Source organism: Bos javanicus, chromosome 6 (genome assembly GCF_032452875.1).
Source record: "Bos javanicus breed banteng chromosome 6, ARS-OSU_banteng_1.0, whole genome shotgun sequence".
In the NCBI taxonomy this organism is placed as follows: domain Eukaryota; kingdom Metazoa; phylum Chordata; class Mammalia; order Artiodactyla; family Bovidae; genus Bos; species Bos javanicus.
In genome coordinates this window covers 36,182,225-36,208,453 of record NC_083873.1, presented here as the reverse complement: position 1 = coordinate 36,208,453, position 26,229 = coordinate 36,182,225, and the positions used below count along the sequence as shown (strand labels likewise).

The window sequence follows — 26,229 nt, the reverse complement described above, 5'->3', positions numbered from 1 at the left end:
TTCTTAGCCTTCAATCTGTTATTCTCATCTTAGTTACTGATTAGCAGTAACAAATTTATCTTCTATATACTTTCACAACATGCTAAGAAAGGCTAAAAAGTCACTCATGGGAATTACAAGCTAAGTAGACATTGGGGTACAAATATGCCCTCTAAAAAGATCATACACTTATATGAGGTTAAATAAAACATAAGGTAATATTATCCATGCAGGCACATCTCTATTATCATGTTAATTATAATGTCCATTACTGAATTCACCACATGTAATTGTCTGGTAATGTGTCTGTGTCCTCACTAGCATGTGAGCTCTCTGAAGCAGAACTGTCTTCATTCCCTTAGTATCACTGGCAATACAGAGTGGTATTCAGTCATAAAGAAAACATTAAAAGACACTGTAAGTATCTTTTGTTTTAATATGTAACACTGACCGTCTAGTAAATGAAAACATCAATTAAGACAAAGACACTTCACATAAGGTCCTGATATTCAATATGTTATTCGGGGATGTTGAGTAGTATAGTGTTAGCATCTTACATATACCTGCTGTCAATGGCTTTATATAAGTTATAATCATTAACTAGAGTTTAGATCAGTGTTTCTCTGAGTGCGTGGACCATTTGTACCACACTTACTTTCAGGAAGCTTGTTAAAATGTCAATACTTCCCTGTCACACCCAGATTCAGATTCAGTAAGTCTAGGGAAAGAGAGGAGCAGGAAGACACTGATTTTAAAATAAGTTCCCCAGGTAATTCTCATGCAGCTAAAGTATGAGAAGCACTGGGCTCTCTGCTCAGTACAAACATGAGTGAGCATGAATTTCTCTTAACTGGTATTTAAAGTTATTCTTTCCCTCATCCACTGTTAATTCAGTTTCTAGCCCCTCTGTTCTTAAACAGAATGGAGCAATGCATTCAGCCCACAATGCAAGACTCTGCAACTTTCCTGCTCCAGGCAGGATAACAGTGGGGGTGGCTGGCAACAGTCACCTCTGCTAGAGATCACAGAAAGACACTGTAGCCAAAGACACTGTATTGGGCTTGGAAGAAGCAATTATGTGTAGGAACCAGAAAGCTTTCTACACAAGCGCTTAACTTCCCTTAACAAAGAGAACCACACAAGCCTACCTGTTCCTTGCCTTCAAGAGGTGTTTGATCACAGGCAGGCACAGGCTGAAGTGAGGATTGCAAGGTAACCAAATTAAATCCGCAGACATAGGGAGACAGTGAATACAGTGATCAGCAATCTTGAATGCAAATTCACATTATTCCTCTTACATAGGTTTATTTATAAGGACTAATAATTAATAAGGACTAAGGACTAATAATTTTGGAAGAAATTACGCTGATTCTATTCTAGCTTTCATCAACTTAACTCCCTAAACAATATTTTAGCAGAATACAGATCTATTTTCTTAACAGTTATTATATCATTGTGCAGCTTATTACAGAGTTCAGTTCTAGAAAGGATGTGCTTAAGACACTTAAGAACTGACACCGTTATAAGAAAAAATAAGCCCCCAGCTTTAAAGCTGGAAACTACATCAAGAGTCCAAAAAGTGTACATTAGTTTTTAGTCTTCTTGCAAGTTTCAAATGCATGGCACTTCCCACTGAATTAATATAAACAAATTTCAGATCTATCCATCAATCACTTTCTGCTCCCTTGGGTTATCAATTTTGGAAAAGGAATTCCAGGGACATCCGCATCAAGTTCCATTACAGTGCAGTTGTCATTACAGCGAAAGAAAAACAATTATACCATTTTATCTCACAGGGTACATCTGCAGGAACCATCTTGCAAATGAACACTCAACTTTGGTTTGCCTTATTTTCATATTAAAACATAACCGTCTGGTAAAATGGTTTTTAAAAAAGAAATTCATTTTTTGTCTAGGTTTCCCTCTTATGGATAAACCGTATTTACTACATGACTTTTAAAATCACTTCCATTAATAAAACTCTCTATAGTTTTCTTAGAGGAAGCATTTACATAGAATCAAATGCCACAGCATGTACAGCAGTTGTAGCTGAAATAGTATAACATGATTGGCAAAAGAAATTCTAAAAATCCTAAAACATGACCTTGGGCAACTGAGGATTTACCCCAAGCCTCATCTTCTAGTCGTGAAACTGGAGGGCTAGACTCCGTCACCTCAGAGGTGACTTTCAGCTTCAACATTCCGGGACATCTTATTCACTTAATTTACCAACAGTGATCTTTTTTGACATGCCTTTTGTTTAAACTTACTTTTCTCTTCTTTAGTATAACTCCTCCACCCCACCCCCCAATCCATATTACAACCATTAATGAACAAAACAGAGCCTTGTGCTCAATCATTCTTACAGAGCAGTTTGGTTTGTTTGTTTAAAGGTGTCATCTGTGTAATAAACCTATCTAGAATTATTCATAGGGAAATAATATCTTTACATCTAGGTCCATGTATTATAAATTACTTATTGATAGAAAATCCTTGTCTAGATATAAAATTCAATGCAGAGGGCTCCTAAAATGCATTTTTAAAAGGTCTTTCCCCTGTCGTCATCCTTCAAAATGAGATTAGAGCTCACCACAGCTTCATAACATCACTTAGAAACTCATTCAGTTTCTAATTCAGTTTTATTTTAAGCGTGCTCAATATATTCTTCAGTTTCTGTTTTTCTTCAGATGTCAAAGCTATTTTCTTATATTTATTTTTATTCTTCTTCACCGAACAGTGAAGAAGATAAGAAGTTGGGCATAAGTGCCAGCATAAGAAGCAATATGTTTACATTTTTCTGGTCTTGAGTTTGCAGCAGATTACTGAAAGATGCAAAGTATCGGCAAAGTTATATAGTTTTACACCACTCAGAAAATACGGAAGAAAAAACCCAAACAGGAAAGAATACTACCTTTGCAGAGGCATGATTTCACAAGCCATCCTTGTCTGTAAATTAGCAAGGGACCCTCACAACTGTCTCTTCCGCGCCTAGTGGGGGCGTCTGTGCAGGGACCGGGTGTTCACAGCGGCTGGGCCAGGCTGGGGGCGGGAGGTTGCGCCTCACCGCCGGAGAAGCAGCTTGCTCTGCAGTCTGCCAGCGTCCCGCTGCTCTCTGCCTCCAAACTTCTTCAAGCAGTGCTATTCGATCGCTGCCTCTCTTACATTTCCACTGCAGTCCACTTTGACCTCTGTTCCAGGGAAGCAGCTGAACCACCCAGCCAATCAGAGGAGCAGCTGCTGGAGGGCTTAAAGGCGCTGCTTCTTTTGCGGCGGCTGCTGCTCCTCCCCTGGCTCCTCAGCGGGCTTGCCTAATTCTGGTAACACGAAACTTTCCTCGGAGCCCTTCCACAGACGGGCTTGTCAGTCTGGGGAAACAACCAATAACTGCGGCAAGAGCAGAGTCCCTTGACTCCTCAGTACTGAGACTGCCAACAAGGAAATCCATTTGTCAAGGAAAGACACTGCCTCTGAAACTGAAGGTTTCTGTGACAGAAGGAATAAGCTGCGTCCTATCTCTTTTCTTCTTAAAAAAGAACAAAGAAAAAAAATCAAACCACTAACACTGAAAGGCGTGATACTCTTCCAGAAGGCACGCAGGCACTCTTCTAGACCCCTGCCCTACCCATATTTATTTCCTGCTGATGTTTACACTGCGGTGGCTACTAGTCACTGGTGACATCTCCCAAGGCACGTAGCTCTCATTTCTGGGGAGAACACACGTCCTAAGACTGACTGCTCAGGGTCTCAAGGGATCAATGTGACTATTTCCCATGGAAATATTTCAACTTATTATTTCTGCATTTTATCCTTATAAAATTGAATGTGTTTATTTAAATACCCATTTTCCTCTAAGAATATCACCAGCATATTTTTGGTAGGTTGGTTATTTATTGATTTTTTTTTTTTTTACAGGTAACACCAAATCAGCTTCTCATAAGGGCTGCTAAATGCCTGTTAGTTACCTAACTTTCCCTTATTTTCCTCTTCAGTGGGGAATACTAATGTGTTGTTTTAGGAACATAACTGTTAATCCATAGGTTTCAAATACTGCAGAACAAACCTAGAAATATATTTTATTAAGCTTTCCTTCACAGCAAAGGACTTGCTGAGAGTTACAACAAAGCCCAGAGCATCACTTTTAGTACAAGGGCAGAGGGCCAGAGTCCACAACATTCAGAAACAGAGGGGGCTTGTATGACCAAAAAGGTATCCTTTTCCCCTGTAGTTTTCCCCAGATTTCTTACAGATCACTCATAATTCTGAATTTAGAATACAAAGCCCTACTGTAAGCATCCACTCTCCTTTGCTATACCTACTAATAAAAATATTCACTGTCTGACTAAATACTCTATCATATTTATGATGATGGATTAGTCATCCTAAAAGTTATATTTAGAAATTATGATAGAATCAATAACTAAAATCAGCCATTTAAAACAATGGAAGTTTTAAGTGTTTTAAAGTAAATTCAGAACTTAATTTTATTGAAGGTATCAGTACAGTGTTTTGATTCTAGACTTAGAAACTCTAATCGTTCTCCAGCAACAATAATCTTGTTTTACGTATTTCTTACATTTTTTACCTTTCAAAAATGCATCTCTGTATCTTGCTTAACACTTCATTTCTGGAGATAGGAAATCACTGTTACATATCATGACATCATTTCACTGATGAGTAAACTTGGTACTAGAAAATGAAGCAATTTGGAAACTTCACATGGAAAGTTAGTGGCAGAACAGAAACTGGTTTCAGGATTGCTCAGGTCTGCTTCAGATCTCTTCTGTACAGCATAGTGCTTAATCTGTTCTACATGAGTTTTTAAAATATTTCATAGGATAACATATTTTTAGAAATAGTTAAAATTCAAGTGATAGAAACAATATCTTCTCTTTTAATTTTATGAATATATCAATACTGTATGGCTAAAAGAGACATAAGACCAATAATAAAGGACCCAGCATTACAAAAAATATGTTAACTCATATAATAATTTACATTCAATACATACTAGATGTAAAATACTAAATAGGAACATTCAAATTTTAATGTCAAATTTTAACATTTAAAATTTATCTGATTCCACATACATTTCCTGATAAATCTTCCTATCAACATCTCGCTAACATGCCATATTACGAGTGAGATGTCAGTGGTTATTTCTGAAAATCACCTAACACTATAACTCAGTAATTACCTGCCCTTTCAAGTCTCTATTATTTATTTATAATAATTCCTCCTTTCACTTTTGGTTGATTTTCAGGGCATGACTAGATGATCATTTTTGAATTTATACTTGGCCCGCGGCTCCTCCTCTCAAACCACAACAGAGTCTGGATCACTGGGATAGCTTTATTACTCCACGGCCCACATCCTCATGTCAATCCCTCATTATCAGGTAGCAGAAGCTCCACTCTCTGAACCCCTGCAGTGCCAGTTTCTCAAACTTGGACTCCCGGACCACATTTCCTCCACACGCCCTGCAAGGTGCGCCTCTCATAACCAGCATACCGCGGCCTCCCCCACTCCCCCTCCTCCTCCTGAGCTCTCTCTTCAGCTCCACCTGTTTGTCCACGTCTGCGGAGGACAACCTGCACCCAAACCGACGAGCACACAGCTTTAAAAAAAGATGCGTTGCTGGCTGTCCTTAGCATTCAGTTTTTCCAAAACAGGTTCACTAGCATCCTCTGCTTCTTCACCCTGTATACATCCTGCCAGCTGGGTGACCTACTGCCAGGCTGCTAAACATTGCAAAAGAAAGTCACAGAATGCTGGCAACTGGGTAGATTAAAAAGTCCTATTTAATCTTGGCCTGAACCTCAGTACTGTGTGTCAAGCTTGTAGCTGTCTTTGATCTCTGACTGCATTCCCAAAGAAACTGCTGATTTCCAATACTATAAATCTGAACCTCTCTTATGTCACTGATTACTTTGCTTCCTAAATTTACGAAGAAAGTCAAGAACATCAAATATGAGTCTATTCCTTTGGTCTCTTTTGCATTAAGTGTTGAAGTACCACCACTAACACCTAACACACACACATATACACACACACACGTCCCTTGCTTGATTCTTTTTGATGTCTTCCTAGTCTAGGGGAACACATCCACACACACACACACATGCACACACACGTACACCTTGCTTGATTCTTTTTGACTTCTTCCTAGTCTAGGGGAACACATCCCCACCCACAGGACTCAAACTGCTTATCCATGTATTGAATCTCATCATTTTCTCTTCTCCCCCATCTTAAGTCTGTCCCCAGTCCGACAGGCACCCTAGCGAGTGCCCCCAGCCTTGAAAGCTTTCCCTCAGCACTCCTACCCTCTGGTGACGCAGTGCCATTTGCCTCCCCTTCCCACTGACAGGCTGCCCATAGCCTACTTCTGCTCCTCCCACTTTCCCCGAAATTACTCCTCTGCCTCACACCGATGTACTGCAGACTTCACCACATGTCTGAAACTGCTTTTGAAGCCACCAATGCTCTTTTGGTCACTTAATCTAAATGCCTTGGCTTAGATCTCGTTCTCCTCTTAACTTTTACAGAAACACCCATCTTCAGTTTTCTGAAAGTCTTTGGTTCTCTGTGATCTTTCCTGGGCATTCTCCAAGCGTCCTGATTATTCCATCCTCCTTTTATTTCATCTGTCTTCCCTCCTCTCTTATACCCTTTCCGCCTCATCTTCTAGCCCCACATCTTTCAATACAGGCACTCCATTAGAGTTTAATAAAGTGCACTCTGGAATTACGCTCCTAGGGATTGGATTCCAGCTCTACCACAGACAGGCAGCGTAAACTTGGGCAAGCTGTTTAAAAGCTCTGAAGTTGCTCTGAGGAATAAATGAGATCATGCATATAAAACACGTAAAATAGTTCCTGGCAAATAAGTGCTCAATAATTATTAGTATTATCACCCTAATCAACACGTTCAAAGCTTCATATTATCTGATTCCCCAATTCTCCTCCTCCTGGCCCCTCTTGTTAATGATGTTATGATTCTTTCTGTGCATCAGACTCAAAGCATGAGTCATCTTTACTCCTCCCTTTCCAAATCAACCAAATCTGTTGATTGTTCTGTCATGTCTCTTTACTCAGTGGGTCTTGGTCATCTACAGTATCATGATAACCTTCAGGATGATCTTTTTGCTTCCATTCAATCTCCAGTGAATACATTTCATTATTAGAGTGAATTTCCTACTGTGGTTGCGAACTGGATACTCACTGCTCTTCTGAAAAGCTTTAGGAGCTCCCAGCTACCTCTTAAATGAACTCCAATTCTTTTAATATGATGATTAAGACTGCTGATTAACCTCAATATTCTCCTCCAGATCAGCTGCTTATATCACCTAAGGAACCCAATCCAGATTTACCTGGACACCATTTTCAAATCTGTTCTGAACTTACCTATGCCAAACATCTACCCTTTGTTTAGACTATTTTCCCATGCCATTTTCTCCTGGAAAAATTCTGTGCACTCTCAGAATTAGGCAAGATGAAACAAAACTCTTACCCATTTTAACTCAGACAGCCCTTTGCCCAGCACAATGTCTCTTTAATATTTGAATTTAAATATTTTCTCCCTATTGGAAAGAAAGTTCTCCAGGTAACAATTGTATTTTTCCTGCAGCCATTACACAGAGCAGACATCCAACAGTGCTGAATGAATGAATGAATATCAATCTCTCTTCAGAGTCTGAGCATAGCTTCTTTGATTAGATTTTCACTTATCAAGCAATGTTTCTACCTACTTTTTAAACATTTCCTATTTTAGGCTTTTGGTTTGTTTTTTGTAAGTCACTCAGTCATGGCCGACTCTTTGCAACCCCATGGACTGTAGCCTGCCAGGCTTCTCTGTCCATGGAATTCTCTGGGCAAGAATACTGGAGTGGGTAGCCTTTCCCTTCTCCAGGTTTGCATCAGAGATAAAGTCGACACCTCTTTTAGATTCAAATGAAGGATAATGATAACCAATAACTAGTTAAAGAAATAAACTATTGGGGTTATACACTGGTGTGCTATTGTAGAGATGCATAAAGTAAGATTCTATCCAAAACTTTCAAAATCTTTTAAGCACTTTACATTACCCAATCTCTCCCAGGCTGTCTATTTCCTTTTCTACATTTCAGCTGGCTTGCAGACTTCTAATTTTCTTACATAACTTCTTCAGCAGATTCCAAGTGTTTGGCAATAGGTTTGTTTGCACTTGTGATATCAAGAGCAACAACTGCTCCAAAAATGATGTGGCTTCATTTGTTTTAATTTCAACATCAATTTGAAGCAACTGAAGAACTGAGAACATTTCTTGGCCACATTATTTTGTTTTCATATGTTGTTTTAACATCAGATTGATTTGTTTCCTAAGAAAAAATATGTTGAAATAATTTCTTTCTTACAGGTTTGGTAAGAAAGTACTTCTCAGGCAAAGTTTCTTCCTCATATTTTTATCAATCTTTATAAATTGCACTAAAGAGCAAAACCTTCCACAAGATGCTCACACAGTATTCATAAATGGTAATGACTAAATCTGACAGGAGTTTTTGTAATTATGAAGCCAGGATTTTTAGGGTACATATAATTTAGATACCTGGTACCACTGCACAGGATTCTGACTAAACTTGCTCTCCAGCAATCAGGGTGAGAACACTAGTGAAGTCCAGGGCTCATCAGCAGATAGGATCATTATCGACCACAGCCAGTGTCAAAAATAAAGGCGAGAAGGGAGAAGAAACTGAAGGGGTGGTGCATGAAGGTTATCAGCATGTACTGAGAAGTTATGCTGTGTTCATTTTAATAGTTGTGCAAATGAAGAAGTTATCTTCAGCATGCAGATAGCAAGTGGCTGATATGAAGCTGGCATCTGAATGCCACAGCATTTCCACGATATGAAAGCTTTTAAAGATGATAAAGCATTATGTTTACTCATCAATAGCACACATTATCAACTGGCTACAGGAAAGAAAGAATCCTTTCTTTTGGTCTGAGTTGTATATTTAGGTGAGTGCAAATATATTAAATAAGGGCTTCCCAAGTGGCTCAGTGGTAAAGAATCCTCCTGCAATGCAGGAGACGCAGGTTCAATCCCTGAGTCAGGAAGACCCCTTGCAGAAGGAAATAGCAACCTACTCCAGTATTTTTGCCTGGGAAATCCCATGGACAGAGGAGCCTGGAGGGCTACAGTCCCTGGGGTCACAAGAGAGTCGGACATGACTTAGCGACTAAGCAATAAGAACATACAGTGTAATAATGGATGTCAGAACCAAAGACAGACAGTGGACCAGAACAAACCTCTTTTGCTACTCTGAGTCAACAGAGTATGAGAGTGAGTGAGTGCATGTGTGTGTGTGTTGTGTAATGGTAGAAGACAGCTTTGTTGCAGTAGGTGAAGGAAGTGGTTGGCATGGGGTATTGAGGGGAAGAGGAACAAACAGAAAAGATGGAAAATTAAACTTTGTATTTTAAATTGTATTCCTCTAAGAAATAAATACATGGAAATGACAGGTAGACTATCAACTGTTTTTATGTTAAAAAAAAAAAAACTATAGCATTTCTTAACTCAAAGAATGATTATAAAGCCTCATAAAAGATTTATTTTAGAAAGCAAAACAGTGACATTTAAAGCAGGTTCATGCTAATAGGAATAAGAAATTTCTAGTTAGGTAAACTAATTTTCTTTAGTTACAGCGGAAACAAAGATGCTTGCTTTACTTAAGGCCCAAATAAAAAATAATTAATAAAATCAACATAATTAAAATATTTCATTACTTATTTGAATTGTTTAGTATATAATTAAAGATTGCTGGAAAAAATCCCATGGGGATAGAAATTATGTAATTGTTTTTTCAAAGACAAGCTGCATGCTAAGTCACTTCAGTTGTGTCTGACTCTTTGCAGCCCTATGGGCTATTGCTGGCCAGGCTCCTCTGTCCATGGAATTATCCAGGCAAGAATACTGGAGTGGGTCACCATTTTCTCTTCCAGGGGATCTTTCTGACCCAAGAATCGAACCCGCGTCTCCTGCATTGCAGGTGGATTCTTTACCACAGAGCCACAGGAGAAGCCCCTTTTTCCAAAGACACACCTCTTTAATTCTAATGATAGATCTTGCTTTTAAAATGGTGTATGGAGTTGTTTCATTAAAACACACCTGAGGCCTTGGTGGAGCCCACAGTGGCACCCACAGTTCACTTATTTGGGTTTTAGGCTCCTGTAGAGCTGCCATAGCGGGTAGAGGGCAAGGCTGAAAGGCTCCACAGCTGGAGAGGCACCACTCAGGGTTCCCCTTTCCACCCCATTGACACCTTGACTTCACTAACTGGTTCCAGCATTTCCAATACAGGCATCAAAACTTTCACCAGAAAGACTGACAAATCAAAAGACAAGTAGTTATAGTACCTACTCATGGGGAATATAGCCAAAAACTGAATATAGTATATTATAATAAATATAGTACCTACTCATGGGGAATATAGCCAAAATATTGCATAAAAACTGAAAATGGAGTACAACCATTAAAATTGTATAAAAATAAATAAAAAGAAAAAAGACAATTGCAATCTATGGTACATAAATACACAATTATATAGAAATTCATACAGAAGCTCTATTTCTTCTTTAAAAAAGAATTTCTTCTAACAACAGAGGGACTGCAATCTCTTCATAAAAAGTGGTTAAAAATAAATTCTTTGAAACAACTTACATAATTGTTCTCCAACTTTCTGGGACAGGGAAAAATCCACATTTTTGCCAGATGGAATCTCAGTTAGTGACCACTGCCAATAAATAAGTGCTTGAGCACATTTTCCTGGAATGGGACTCCCTGGGCATGACTTTCTCCAAATCTCCCTCGGGAGCCCAGATAATAGCATTTCTGTTCTCACAAAATAAGTCATGCCCCACACAACAGCTGCTACCACACCTGAGATCAGCTGCCTGAGACTGTCCCAGTGACCTTTCACCCTGTTAAATGATATTTCCTGCAGAGGCAAAGCTGACTTCAGCAGGGCTCCCTTTGAGAAATGCCAAAATTATTTACTGTGATATGGTAACTGTTTGGTAATCACTGTTGATTCTGTATCCCTCAGACATAAACTCTTCATCTTTCTGAGACATAAAATACTGACCATGAGCAAAAAATATCTCAATGGCAATATACTAGCTGGTAAAATTATTTTATCATAAAGTGGAATGCTTTGCTTTCAAGCATACAATAAATGAATAAATGAAAATATATTAAGAAGAAAATAAGAGGAAATAGTGATCATTTGTATTACCAATAATAGGTCACATTTAAAAAAAAATCACATAAATAAAGCAAATTAACATAACAAAATAAAAACAAACTCACAGATACAGAGAACAAATTAGTGGTTACCTGTGGGGAGAGGAAAGAGGGGAAGGGCAAAATAGGAGTAGGGGATCAAAAGGTACAAACTGTTAGGTATAAAATAAGTTAGGAGGAAATATTATATAGCACAGGGAATATAGCCACTATTTTACAATAACTTTAAATGGAGAATAATCTATAAAGATGTGAATTGCTATATTGTACACTTTAATTGTATAACACTGTAAATCAACTGTACCTCAATAAAAAAAAAATTAAAAAATCACAGTAGTGGTGCCCTAAAGTGTCAACATCCCTACAGCATTTTAAAGGATCTGACTTTAAAAATTTATTTGAAATTCAACACTTCAGAGAACTGACCCATTGCATTAAATAACTGCATAAATATCTTCTTTTTCTAGTGCTATTCATGTGTAGAGCATTATTAGAATTCATAAATGAATCCAAAAACTTTTTCCTCATTGAATTTTAGTACGGAGATACAGAGTTAGATAACAAAATTTCAAATAAATTAGGACCTATAAATAAATACATAAAGTTAATAAAAGCAACGGTCTCCTCCAAATAGGCAATGCAGTTAATTCATTATTTAAAAAGAAAAAAATGCATTGAAAAGTGAGTTCTAATTTCATAATAGGTTTCCAAAATGTTGCTTCAGGAAGACAACTCTAAATTGTAAAATAATCCAATTTGAAAAGTCTGGAAACAACCTAGTAAAATATGTTTGGACAAATATGAGTACCTCTAGAAATATTAGCCTAGACTTCAAGTCACTCTATATGAAAACAGATAAATGGGAGAGTGTGGCCAAACCAAATGATAACTGAATGGATACTCTGTCACAAAGAGAAGCTTAAATGAGATAATATTGCCTCTCTCATTTTTGGTAAGTTCACTATACCTGTTCTTTTCCATGTTCCTCACCCCTCCCCATAGTTAAAATTTTTATTAATTAATTTCTGAATGGGAGCTTCCCAGGTTGGTGCTAGTAGCAAAGCATCTGCCTGCCAGTGCAGGAGATGCCAGAGACACAGGTTCAATCCTGTTCAGTTCCTTGGGTTGGGAAAACCCACTGGAGTAGGAAATGGCAACCTGCTCCAGAATTCTTGCCTGTAAAATCCCATGGACAGAGGAGCCTGGCAGGCTATAGTCTAGGGGGCTGCAAAGAGTCAGACACAACTGACTGCCTGAACACACACACACACACACACATAGCCTCTGGATGACAGCTTTCATAGTAGGTTATGGATTTTGGTCTTTCCCACAATAAATACTGATTATACAGAACTGATCTTCCCAAAACACTACTGTAATATCAAAAAGCTTTAATTGCTTTTCATAGCTTAACAAAGTAAAACTGAAATTCTATTCACACACACAAACTGTGGAAAATTCTTCAAGAGATGGGACTACCAGACCACTTTACCTGCCTCCTGAGAAATCTGTATGCAGGTCAACAAGCAACAGCTAGAACCAGACATGGAACAATGGACTGGTTCCAAATTGGGAAAGGAGTATGTCAAGGCTATATATTGTGACCCTGTTTATTTAACTTATATGCAGATCACATCATGAGAAATGCTGGACTGGGTAAAGCACAAACTGGAATCTAAATTGCCAGGAGAAATATTAATAACCTCAGATAGGCAGATGACACCATTCTTATGACAGAAAGTAAAGAGGAACTTAAGAGACTCTTGATAAAAGTGAAAGTGAAGTCGCTCAGTCGTGTCCGACTCTTTGCAACCCCATGGACTGTAGCCTACCAGGCTCTTCTATCCATGGAATTTTCCAAGCAAGAGTACTGGAGTGGGTTGCCATTTCCTTCTCCAGGGGATCTTCCCAACCCAGCGATCGAACCTGGGTCTCCACACTGCAGACATACGCTTTACCATCTGAGCTACCAGGAAAGCCCTGAAAGTGAAAGAGGAGAGTGAAAAAGCTGGCTTAAAACTCAACATTCAAAAAACAAAGATCATGGCATCTGGTCCCATCACTTCACAGCAAATAGAGAGGGAAACAGTGGAAAAAGTGAGAGACTTAATTTCTTGGGGCTCCAACATCACTGCAGATGGTGACTGCAGCCATGAAATTAAAAGATGGTTGCTCCTTGGAAGAAAAGCTATGACCAACCTAGACTGCATATTCCAAAGCAGAGACATTACTCTGCTGACAAAGGTCCGTCTAGTCAAAGGTATGGTTTTTCCAGTAGTCATGTATGGATGTGAGAGTTGGACCGTAAAGAAGGCTGAGTGCCGAAGAATTGATGCTTTTGAACTGTGGTGTTGGAGAAGACTCTTGAGAGTCCCTTGGACTCCAAGGAAATCAAACCAATCAATCCTAAAGGAAATCAACCCTGAATATTCATTGGAAGGACTGATGCTGAAGCTGAAACTCCAATACTTTGGCCACCTGATGCAAAGAACTGACTCATTGGAAAAGATCCCGATGTTTGAAAAGATTGAAGGCAGGAGGAAAAGGGTATGACAAGGATGAGATGGTTGGATGGCATCACTGCCTCAATGGACATGAGTTTGAGCAAGCTCTGGGAGTTGGTGATGGACAGGGAAGCCTGGCGTTCTGCAGTCCACAGGGTTGCAAAGAGTTGGACACGACTGCGTGAATGAACTGAACTGATTCACACATACAGCAGGGCCCTTCTGCTTCTCCATATCCACATATATTATTACCCTCTCCTTCACATGAATGGCAGGTCCAGGTTGGCTGAACTGCACATGGTCACAGATGTGCTCTGCTGTCCATTTGTTCCTATTCAGGCATTTCTCTTAGCCTGGAATCCCCCTTCTGAACCCATATCCACTCATCCAGATAAAACTCAGCCTGTTTGGGCTTCTCATCACTGCTCTTTCGAATTCCACCACCCAAGGGATTTTATCCTCTTAAATGAGTGAAGCCATAATTGTTAAGTCCAAAGTCAGTTCAGTTGTAGCTCTATATGATTTCTCTAAAATCTAACAGTTTATATCTAACAATCTATATCTCTCTTGAAACATTTGTCATCCTTTATTTAAAATATAACAGACATTATTTCTTGTTGCAAATTATATAATCTATACTCACAGAGAAAATTTAGAAAATACAGAGAAAAAAGAATATAAAAGTCAAACACAATCCCATTACTTACATAAGCATTATTTAATATGATTCTATGTCCTTTCATTTTTCTCTATTTAGATATAATTTATATAATTACATAAAGATGGGACAATGCAAAGTATTTAATGCCAGCAAACCATGTACGTAAAAATGGATGAAATGGTAAATTTTATGTATATTTTACAATAAAAGATAAGGATTATGCAGTATGTACTATTTTATTACATTACATTTAATAACCAGTAAAATATTTCTATAACATTTCTACTCCTCAAAAATATTTTTATGCTTCTTATATTCCTATCCACAATGACAAGTTTAATCATTTGATTCAAGTAGTGATTTCATAGATTTTTCCACTATAAAAGAATGTTTTCTCTTTGTAATGAAAAATTATCTGTGAGATGATGATTTGAGACTGAAAATTTAGATGCCAGATATTTGAGCATATACCTCAAAGGGAGAGCCAACAGAACTTGCTGATGAATCAGTTGAGAAAAATAGAGGAATAACAAATTTTTGGCCTCAGTAACTAGGTGAATTGGAGAAGGAAATGGCAACCTACTTCACTGTTCTTGCCTGGATAATCCCATGGACAGAGGAACCCAGCAGGCTATAGTCCATAGGGTCACAAAGATTTGGATACAACTTACCGGTTAAACAATAATTTTAAAGTCTACCATGCATTTAGTGGGGCTTCTCAGGTGGTGCTAGGGGTAAAGAGCCTGCCTGACAATGCAGGAGACAAAAGAGACACAGGTTTGATCCCTGGCTTGGGAAGATTGCCCAGAAAAAGAAACAGCAACCCAATCCAGTATTCTTGCTTGGAAAATCCCATGGTCAGAGGAGCCTGGTGGGCTATAGTTCATGGGATCGTAAAGACATGGACACAACTGAAGTGACTGATCACAGCTCAGTGAATGGTACAAATTATTAAGATGGGGGAAAACCTGGGTAGAAATGAGATTGTCTTTTTTTAGGCAGAAGTGTAAATGAGGAGTTTTGTTTTATATAGATTGAGTGTAATACGCTCATTCAATATCCAAGAACATTTATCAGGTAGCCAATAGGCAGGGCTGACATCATGGGAATATGAAATATGCAGTTTCCCATGGACAATGCACACAAAGCCCCATATCTGTTTTATGCTCTGCTGCTGCCATCTTAAAATTCTCATTTTTTTAACAGAGGGTTCCCCATTTTTGCTTTGCACTGGGGGGTACCCCAAGGTTAAGTAGCTTTTCCTATCAAATGGATATAATACTTTGGAATATAATTATACTGAGAGATTGGAGCTGGAAGTATAATTTTGGAGGTCATAGGCCTGAACATGGTATTCAAAACTGTGGACCTGGATGAACATACCCATGATAAGCATAGCTTGAGAAGAGGTCATAGGACTGAGCCTTTCCATGTTCCAACTTTGAGAGGTCTGGAAAAGACAGATTTTGCAAACAGGACTAATAAAGGGTGTCTAATAAGATCAGAGGAAAATCAGGACAGTGTAGTATTGCAGAAGCAAAGTGAAGAAAGTGCTTCAAAACAGTCATTAGTTCGGTCAAATCCTGCTAAGAGAAGAGTAAAATGAAAACAGTAGACTGACCTTTGGATTTGGCAAGATGGAGATTGTTGGTGTTCCTGACAAGCACAATTTCAGTGGTGTGTGGGTTGAAGAAAGAAATGGGAGGAAAGGCTATGGAGACAGCAAGTACATATAATCCTTTACCAGAGCTCTAAAAATGAAGAGGGATATTGTTCCTAGGGAGGATTAAAAAATACTGAGAGCTATTATAAAATGCTTCTATGCTGATGGGAAAACTCTGGAAAGGCGAAATTGATGTCATAGAGAAAGGAAGTGATTATTCTAACTTAGTCCTTGAGTGAGTGAGAGAGAATGGGGTTCAGAGTACCAGCACAGGGTTGACCCCAGAGAGGTACAAGTTCAGTTCACCCACTGAGAAAGAAGAGAAGGCAGAGTGTAAGGGTACAGCTATGGATACACTGGTAGATTGGGGAGGCAGGAGATAAGTCTTTCTTAATTGCTGTGTGAAATAGGACAAAATCTTTGGATTGTGCTATAACATTTTATAAATCTAAGCCATGCTTATTTCTCTACTAAAGTGAAATTCATGTTTTCAGAAAACAAATGTGGTGAGAAAAGAGCTACTATGTTTAGCTTTGTTTTTGTTATTCTAACATCAGACTTAGATGCTTGACAAAGAAACCAAAAAGACAATTTAATGGGAAGGGAATAATCTTTTCAACAAATGGTGGTGGGGGCAAATGAATATCCACATGTGAAATAATGAAACCGGACCTGTGCTTCACACCGTATCTAAAAATTAACTCAAAAGGAACGAAATATATAAATATAAAAGCAAAACTATAAAACTCTTGGAATGAATCATAGATGTAAATCTTTGTTTTTGCATTAGGCAACGGTTTCTTGGATAGGACATCAAAATCATAACAAAAGAAAGAAACAGATTAACTGGACAATAAAGACATAAAGACTTTTGTTCTTCAAATGATACTATCAAAAAAGTGAAAACACAACCCACAGAATGAGAAAATATTTGAAAATCATGTATCTGATAAAGGTTAGTATTCAGAACATATAAAGAATTTTTCTAACTCAACAATAAAATGACAAATAACCCAATTTTTAAAAAATGGACAAGGAATTTGAATGGACATTTCTCCAAAGAAGATATACAAATGGCTAATAAACACATGAAAAAGTGCTCAACATCATTAGTCATTAGGGAAACACAAACCAAAACCACAATGAGAGACCGTTCCACACCCATCAGAATGATTACAATAAAAAGACAATTACAGGCGTTGGTAAGGATGTGAAGAAACTGGAAACATCATACATTGCCAATGGGAATGCAAAATGAAGCAGTCACTTTGAGAAACAGCTTATCAGTTCTTCAAGAAATCAAACAGACTTACCATATGATCCAGAAATTCCATCCCTAGGCATTTACTCAAGAGAACAGAAAATATGTCCAGAGAAAGACTTGCACACAAATATTCATACTAGCATTATCTGTAATAGCCCCAAAGTGAAAGCAATCCCAATGTCCATCAACTGATGAATTAAAAATGTGGTGTACACATATTAATACAATGGGATATTATTTAAGTCATAAGGAATGACATACTGATATTTCATTCATATGAATGAACCTCTAAAGCATATGATAAGTGAAAGAAGGTAGATCCAGAAGGGCATGTATTCTGTGATTCTACTTATACGAAATGGCAAGAGTTAATGGGAGCTTCCTAGAGGAGATGAAAATTGACCACTGACAAAGTGGAATAAGGACACTCCAGATAAAGAGAACACATCAAGAAAGATACAGATGTGTGGAACCACTGGGATATATGGTTAATGTGGTTGCAATGTAACCTGGGTTTAGTAGAATAAAGAACTGTTAAAGAGTAAGTCAAGAAGATTGGATGAGCCGGGTTTCTAAAGGCCTTGAATGACTTGACATTTATTCAGTGAGAAGTCCTCTTTGCTTTTATAACATATCTATTATGTCACTTTTAAACCTTCTGCATTTCATACCGTTGTTAACCACATATAAGTTGCCTCACTTAATGGACTAGGAGACCCCTGAACGTTAGAGACTGTTCCCTAGTTCTCTTTGACTTCTCAGGGCCCAGCACAAAATGTGCAGTACAAAGAATGTGCCCAATAAAAGCTTGTAGACTTAGAATTACTAAAATAATTTCAACGAACACCACAGCAGTCCTGATATACTCTGGTAATTTACATGCTACTGGGAATGATCTGCAAACATCATAATAAATTTCTTTAGCATTATTTACCTTCCCTTTCACCAACCACTCATACTATAAATAGAGTTTAGTAAAAAAAAAAAAAAATTCAAATTGAAATTTGCATTCTAGTGAAATGCAAAAACTTGAATAGAGCAACTGTATTGAGTGGCAGACTTGGTGAATGGATAAATTGCTGTTTTTAATCATCAAAATAACTAGAGAAGTATTAGAGACTTTGATTTTAAATTATAGGGAAAAAGGTGATTAAAAATACTAGAAATATGTTTAATAGTTATTCAATGTATATGAGAGAGTTTATCTAAGATGACCCTGGAATATTTATTATGGGAGCTAGTGGCGGTAAAGAATAGATTAGGGAACTATCTTTAGAAATAGAGTTAGATATTTTTATCTAATACAGCCTGGGGCCTTGGGGACATTTCAAACCTACTTTCCTATAAATCTTTGTTATGAAGGCCAAGGAGTCTGAACACTTAAAAAATAGTAACTCTGTAAGTCAACTGTGTGGTTAGGCTTACCACTATGCTTTTCACAAAGTGGTTTTTAGACTTTCCTTTCCTCATACGGGACTTATCGCAGGAAACCTTGCAGAGTCAGCAGCACATTTATATTTGGTAGTTTTTCAAATTACACTGTACATGATATGCTTATGAATCTTGTAGCTAAGAATCCTAATTTTATTTCAGCCTTACTTGTCAGTTAAAAATTTGCAAACATTTTTTCCAAGTAGCAGAGAGTGAAGCATTCCAGGGAACAGATAAGACGTTCAGGAAGTAACTGGAGTGCCCTTTATGAAGTACAAACACAGGATAATTATGGCTGCTTTCTGGGGCTGGCTGGACTTCAGAAATGAAGAAAGTCATAGCTAACTGCCAGGATTAATAGATAAGCTATCTTGAAGGACAATGGGTACAGCGAATATTATTGAATACTGATTAATTATTAATCATTAGACATCTGAATCTTATGAGATCTACTATTGTAATGTGACTAAAATATGAAGAATCATCTAGCAAACATTACAAGACACAATTTCTGCCACAAGGGTGGAGAGCTGCACACAGAGGTAATGAGCCTCATAAAACAATGAACTTCTCCTACATAAATAAGCAGCACATCACTGATAGAAATGCACCATCAGGGCCAGAGACCCATCCCATGGGAAGACAGCACAGAAAGTTAGTGAGGATGATGAGAGAGTACAGCTGTCTGGAATTCTGTGGCATCTTTAAGAGTGGGCAGTACAGGGTTCCCTTGGGAACGTTTCCCAAAGAACACTTTCCAAGGACCATAGGAAAGAGAACTGACACATAAAATTCTACCATTTTAGAATCAGACCTCAATCTCAGAGAAGTTTAAGTCAGTCAAGATAAAGATAGTAGAATTTAAATTCAAATTGAGCACCTATAATAATATTACAAGAATAATGACTATGGCAGGATCGGCTAAGTGTATGACTAGTAGGTACTATCATGAATGCAAAAAAAAAAAAAAAAAAAAACAAAAAACAAAACAAAACCTAGTAAGACTCAGTCCCTCTAATTCAGAAAGTCACAATCAGGTTGAAGAGAGAAGTATAAAGACATGAAAGGTGAAGTAAATCAGGGTAGAAGGTAGGTGGGAAATGACTAGAAAATAATCAGAAGACATATATTAATCTCAGCCTGTCAACTAACTATGTGATCTTCAATAATTCACCTAACTCAATAAATACCTGTTAAATGAACAACCTTTTAAGAATCATGATTTCTTCATCCAAGGTTACTTTTCAGACCTGAAATATTTTTACAGGGTCACCTGACAAAACTGTAACGCAGACCAAAATATTACATGTATGCTATGTAATTTTTTCTAACATTACCGAGGTATAATTGACAAATACAAATTGTATATCTTTAAGGTATATAAGTGTGATCTGGCCCTGATGGTATACATTGTAAGCTGATTACCACAAACAGGCAAATTAACATATCCATCATCTCACGGCTACAGTTTAGTTTTTCTGGTGAGACCAATTAAGATTGACTCTCTTAGCAAATTTCAAGTATACAACACAGTACTGTTAACTATCATCAAGCAGAGCATTAGATGACCAGAGCTTACTTATCTTCTAACTGAATATTTTAACCCTTTTTCTGAAGGACAGTTTTGTCAGACTGTCCTGGTTGGCAAATTTTTCTTTCACAAGAAAAATATATCATCCTATTTGCTCCTGGCCTACAAGGGTCATGCCAAAAAATCCACTTACAGCCTTCTGGGGTTGCTTTGTATGTGGTGAGTTGTTTTCTGTCATACTCCTTTCAAGAGTCTCTTTTGGCCTTTGACTTCTGACAATTTGTATAACATGTTCCAAAGTAACCTTGTTCTGGGTTCTTTTAGCTTCATCTGGATATCCATATCCTTTTTAAGATTCAGAAATTTTTCAGCCATTATTTTTAAAATAAGATTTCTTCTTTCTTTCTCTTTCTCCTGTTTGGACTTCTAAGTCGTGTATATTCATTTCTTTAATGGTGTTCTCTAGGTCTTGAATGATTTTGTCACTCTTTTGCATTCTTTTTTTTTTGTTCCTACAACTAAAGCTAAATAACCTATTTTCAAGTTGGCTGATTCTTTATTCTTCACAATTAAGTCTGCACTGTTGAAACTCTATCAAATTTTTGGTTCTGTCATTGTAGTCTTCAGCTCTAGGATTTCTGTTTGACTCCTTTCATGGTTTCTATTTCTCTATTATACTCCTTGATCTATTAAGTACTGTTTTTTAAATTTTATTTAGTTGTCTATCAATGTTCTCTTGCATCTCAATAAGCTTTTAAAACATAATTTTAAAAAATTCTTTTTAGAAAACTTGTCTATTTCCATTTACTTGGTTTGGTTATTGGGGCTTTACTAGTTTCCTTTTGTGATATCATGTTTGTCTGATTCTCCATGATCTGTGTAGCCATGTATTGGTATCTGTGCATTTGAAGGAGCAAACACATCTTCTGGTCTTTATAGATTGGTTTTGGGAGGTAAACACATTCTTCTGTTGGGTTCCTGGGCTGACAGAATTGCCTCTGGGATTTCAGTGAAGCAGAATTAAAGCCAGGCCATTTCAATTATGGTTTCCTCGGGTATATGCCCAGTAGTGGGATTGCTGGATCATATGGCAGTTTTACTCCTAGTTTTTTAAGGAATCTCCACACTGTTCTCCATAGTGGCTGTATCAATTTGCATTCCGACCAACAGTGTTAGAGGGTTCCCTTTTCTCCACAGCCTCTTCAGCATTGATTGTTTGTGGACTTTTTCATGATGGCCCTTCTGACCAGGGTGCAATGATACCTCATGGTAGTTTTGATTTGTATTTCTCTAAAAATAAGCAACATTCAGCATCTTTTCATGTGTTTCATTTCTTGTTAAAACATATCCACTTCTCCTCACTCCAATATTTTTTTGTATTTGTATTTTTCAAAACAATGTTACCGAGGTGTATTTACATATCATAAAATCTACCTTTTCAAGTACACAGTTTAATGATTTTTAGTAATTTTACCAAGTGGTGTAGCTATCACCCTAAAAGAGTTTCAGAACGTTTTCACTGCCTTAAATAAGGCTCCTCTAATGGCACCCCACTCCAGTGCTCTTGCCTGGAGAATCCCATGGACGGAGGAGCCTAGTAGGCTACAGTCCATGGGATCTCGAAGAGTCAAACACGACTGAGCGACTTCACTTTCACTTTTCACTTTCATGCATTGGAGAAGGAAATGGCAACCCACTCCAGTGTTCTTGCCTGGAGAATCCCAGGGACAGAGAAGTCTGGTGGGCTGCCGTCTACGGGGTCACACAGAGTCGGACATGACTGACGCGACTTAGCAGCAGCAGCAGCAGGCATGTATAACTAATCTATACATTCACAGTCCCCTCCTGGCTTCCAGACAATCACAAATCTACCTCTGTTTCTATAAATTTGCCTTTTCTGGCCATCTCATATAAAGGGAATCGTACAACATACATACAGTTTTTTGACTCTACACTTTGACTTTACAGAACAAAACTAGAAATTTTTTTTGGCCTTTAAGAAACATCACACATTCAAGGAAATGCATAACCTTTCAAATAAAACATTATAATAAATATTGTTAAACATATAAAAGACTAAAAATATTAATCCTCTTAAGTTCTAAAATTAAATTCTGAAAATAATATAGTACAGTGTTAGAAACATGAAAAATGATCATTTATCTATGTCACATGTTGAAATAGATAATATTGCTATCCCTGAAATGTTAAATCATTTTAACATCTTAAACTTTACATATACTGTGTATTTTTCCTTTCTCTTTTTAGGATGGATGTGTGACTTTCTCTTCCAGAAGAATTTTTAAACAGCCTGCTTACTAACATACAAGTTAATACTTAGAGTTTAGTTCTTGTGTAAATGACAAAATAAGTACTGTTCTTGATATTTTTAAAAGGAGCAAAATAAGATTACTACCATGTAGGGAGAAGAACTGGAATGTTCCAGACTTGCTTAAGGGATGCACCTGTCCAACAACATCCTCATTTCTGTGTGTGTCTCTGACCTGCCAAATTTAAGCACTGTACTTACAACGTGGAGAATGATGACATTTATTCTTTCAGAGTTGGCATGTCAGAATAGAGGTTATGCCTTTCAGACTACTGTGAATTTTGGTAATGCAAGCATCTGGATTACAAAAAAAAAAAAAAAAGAATTTTTGACAATATTTTAGGAATTGCTGCTGTCAGTTTTAGAAGATATAAATGGACTAGCTAAATGTCTTTACTGAATGAAGTGAACCTATCACTAAGCACCTCTGTCTTTGGCTGGGAAGTCAGTATAAAACAGCTCCACTGAGCTCTAACAAAATCAAAAGATAGTTTATTCCTAAGCTTTTCTCATGCCATTCTGAGAGAAAGATTCTATGAAGACTAGAAAAGTCATTGTTTTTTTATAGGATTTGAACTGTTGTGTTGGAGAAGACTCTTGAGAGTCCCCTGGACTGCAAGAAGATCCAACCAGTCCATCCTAAAGGAAATCAGTCGTGAATATTCACTGGAAGGACTGATGCTGAAGATCCAATACTTTGGCCACTTGGTGCGAAGAACTGACTTATCTGAAAAGACCCTGATGCTGGGAAAGATTGAAGGCAGGAGGAGAGGGGTCAACAGAGGATGAGATGGTTGGATGGCATCACCAACTCAACAGATACGAGTTTGAGTAAACTCCGGGAACTGGTGATGGATAGGGAGGCCTGGCATGCTGCAGTCCATGGGGTTGCAAAGAGTCAGACACAACTGAGCATCTGAACTGAACATCCTCAAAGCCAGTTTTAGACTATTACAGAAATACAGAAAAATGTTATTCATATACATAAATAATTTTTCAAGATAGAAGTCAGTCAATTGCAATAAATGATAGTGAACTCCTCTCTGAACTCTCAAAACATCACATTTTAAAGTGTGTTACTTCCTTATGCTTTTATTTTTACTGCTACTATCTGAAGAGTAGAAAAATAATGAACTCTTGCTGATAAAAATTCATACTTCTGTTACATCTCAAGAAGCAAATGTTTAAGATTTGAAACTAAGAAGAAAAATGATCAAAGTCAGCCAACCTGGGAAAAACTACTGAACAAGGTCTAAACTCTAAAAATTTCAAGTTATCAAGAACACACTGTTAGCCAAAAACCAACTCTTAAAGCTCTAGAAATCAAACTTATTGTTGAAAAATCACAGGACACTTCCTCATTCTGGAGGAAGTGGCATTTCAGTGCCAAAGGTTCTTTCTTAGTGTTATCTTTGTTGTTAAAATTGATACTGTAATTTTGTTGAAAATCAAACTGTTATGTATAAATATGTTGCAATGATTTTAGTAAGTGCAAACAGAATGACTTTATTCACTGCTTTGTAAAGTCAATCAAGCTTATCAGATAGGACTGACAAAAATAGATTTTGCTGAATTGCCTTTTTTTTTTTCTTTAGTAGGAGCAACTAAAAAATAAATCAATACTATGAAAAGCCCTGATGAAATGCTTCTTGACAAATCTTTGGAAAAAAGTTGGAAAATCAAAATGAATACTGTATTTAGAGAATAAGGGCATGCAATATATTTAATACACAATGCCACACCTTGTGGTTAAGACTGAATCAACCAATAAATTGTTAAGGAGAAAAATGGAAACTTCCCTAAGAAAATATTTAGAGAAAGCTGTGTATGTGTACAAAACACACACACACACTATTTTTTCCTGGTTCAAATTTATGAACTAAATAAAAACTTGTTCTAGAAAGCAACTGCAAATGAAAACAGTTCCATAAGTTCATTTTTGAAATAAAAAGTGGCACACTATCTATTCTGTTACTACAAAGACATAGAAAGGATTTAAATTTTATTCTTAGTGAAATTTATTGTAGTGATTTTTTTAAATTATAGAAATAGGTTGTAAGTTACAAAAAAAGATGAAAAACTTTTAAAAGGAAAAATTCTATATGTTAGGAGTAAAAAAGATTCAGACCCCATTTTACCTATTTTAAGAAAATTATATGCCTTTTTCCTCAAGTATATCAATGAAGTTTGCTTTTAGGTTTAACATGCAATCTAATGCTTAAAAGGCAATATTAACAATGTGTTAGTGAGAGTTGGTTCTAGTAACAACTGTAAAATCCCCACTGCAGATAATATTGGCCACTGAACATATTATGAAAGGCATCCAAAAAAGAACTCTTCCAACATTTAATGTGAGGCTAGCATAGACTGACTGACTAAATAATCTGTTTTAATCCAGAAAACAAAATATAACAAACCAGGAATGCTTCTGTGATAAGATCAGAACATTTTCAAAAGTTATGGTAAATTTTAAACAGTTTCACTGATCTGTATCCTGATGACCCTGGTGGTAGATATGTGTAAACACACCTACAGATGAGGGCCTTGTACCTTAGCACAGATGGCGATACACGACATGTAAACAAAAGAAACATGCTAACCTGGACAGCAACTTGGTAGCATTAGCATCCTCTGCTGAACTCGTGTCATCCCAGCAGGATTTTCTCCGACTTAGCTGCAGGCTGACCTGAGGAACGCCCTCAGACAGCTCTGGGTGTGGTACCCTGTGGGTCCAAATAGATCCCTCACTACTGGATTTGCGGATCTAAAACACAAAATTAGAAAAAGAGAGAGAAAGGAGTTTTAAAAAACCTTCCAGTTAAGACACTGAAGACAGTTTATTTGAATTCATTAATAATCTATTAATCATACTCCAGAAAAATATCAACTGAGATATAGAAATAAAAATGTGTATAAAAACTCTTTTTTTTTTTTCTAATTTTATTTTATTTTTAAACTTTACATAATTGTATTAGTTTTGCCAAATATCAAAATGAATCCGCCACAGGTATACATGTGTTCCCCATAGCAAAGGGTACAGTAAAGGGGTGATACCAATATTTCTGAGGGGAACTTTCAAACCATATATGATCCACACACCTCTCCTGGACTCTCAAACCAATTTTCCCCAGGCCTAATGCCTCCTTAGAAATAACTATTCCATGTAATGAGAGATTATGAGAGTATATAAGACAGCAACCTAGAAGAATAGAATAAATAGCTAGAAAGAAGCAGAAGAAAATAAGTATGAGAACCAGTGAAATAAAGAATTCCAGTGTGGGATAGTTATGCAGAAATATTCACTACCAAGAAGCAAAATACACACCAGATTGCAAGTTTCCATTGTAATCTTTTGTAGGGCAAAGCATGGTATAATACATTTTGAATTAAGGAAATAAATGCAAAAAATAACATATTTTTACTTTTCTTCTATCTCTGGAATCACGGACAACACAAATGCCAAATGAATACTCAGAGTACAGACCTTTTATACCTGAGGTCTCTCCAACCCCAGAAATACTCTCACATTGTCTTATTTTAAGTCAGAAAATATGAGAATATGATCAATATTCTTTTCCTAAAAATGTGTA

General features: G+C 37.2%; 1 protein-coding gene across 14 annotated transcripts in view; it reads right to left on the bottom strand.

The window, feature by feature from the left end:
- The window catches only part of FAM13A (family with sequence similarity 13 member A), a 337,557-nt gene that overhangs the window by 100,250 nt on the left and 211,078 nt on the right, over nt 1-26,229 (bottom strand). For 10 of the 14 annotated variants that reach the window (XM_061419687.1, XM_061419691.1, XM_061419689.1 and 7 more), the window contains one exon: nt 25,240-25,403. In XM_061419687.1, the coding sequence (XP_061275671.1) occupies nt 25,240-25,403 (164 nt within the window). Of the gene's footprint in view, nt 1-1,127; nt 1,173-2,890; nt 3,615-25,239; nt 25,404-26,229 lie in introns of those variants that run through there. The other 4 variants (XM_061419695.1, XM_061419696.1, XM_061419698.1 and 1 more) reach the window with 3 other exon arrangements.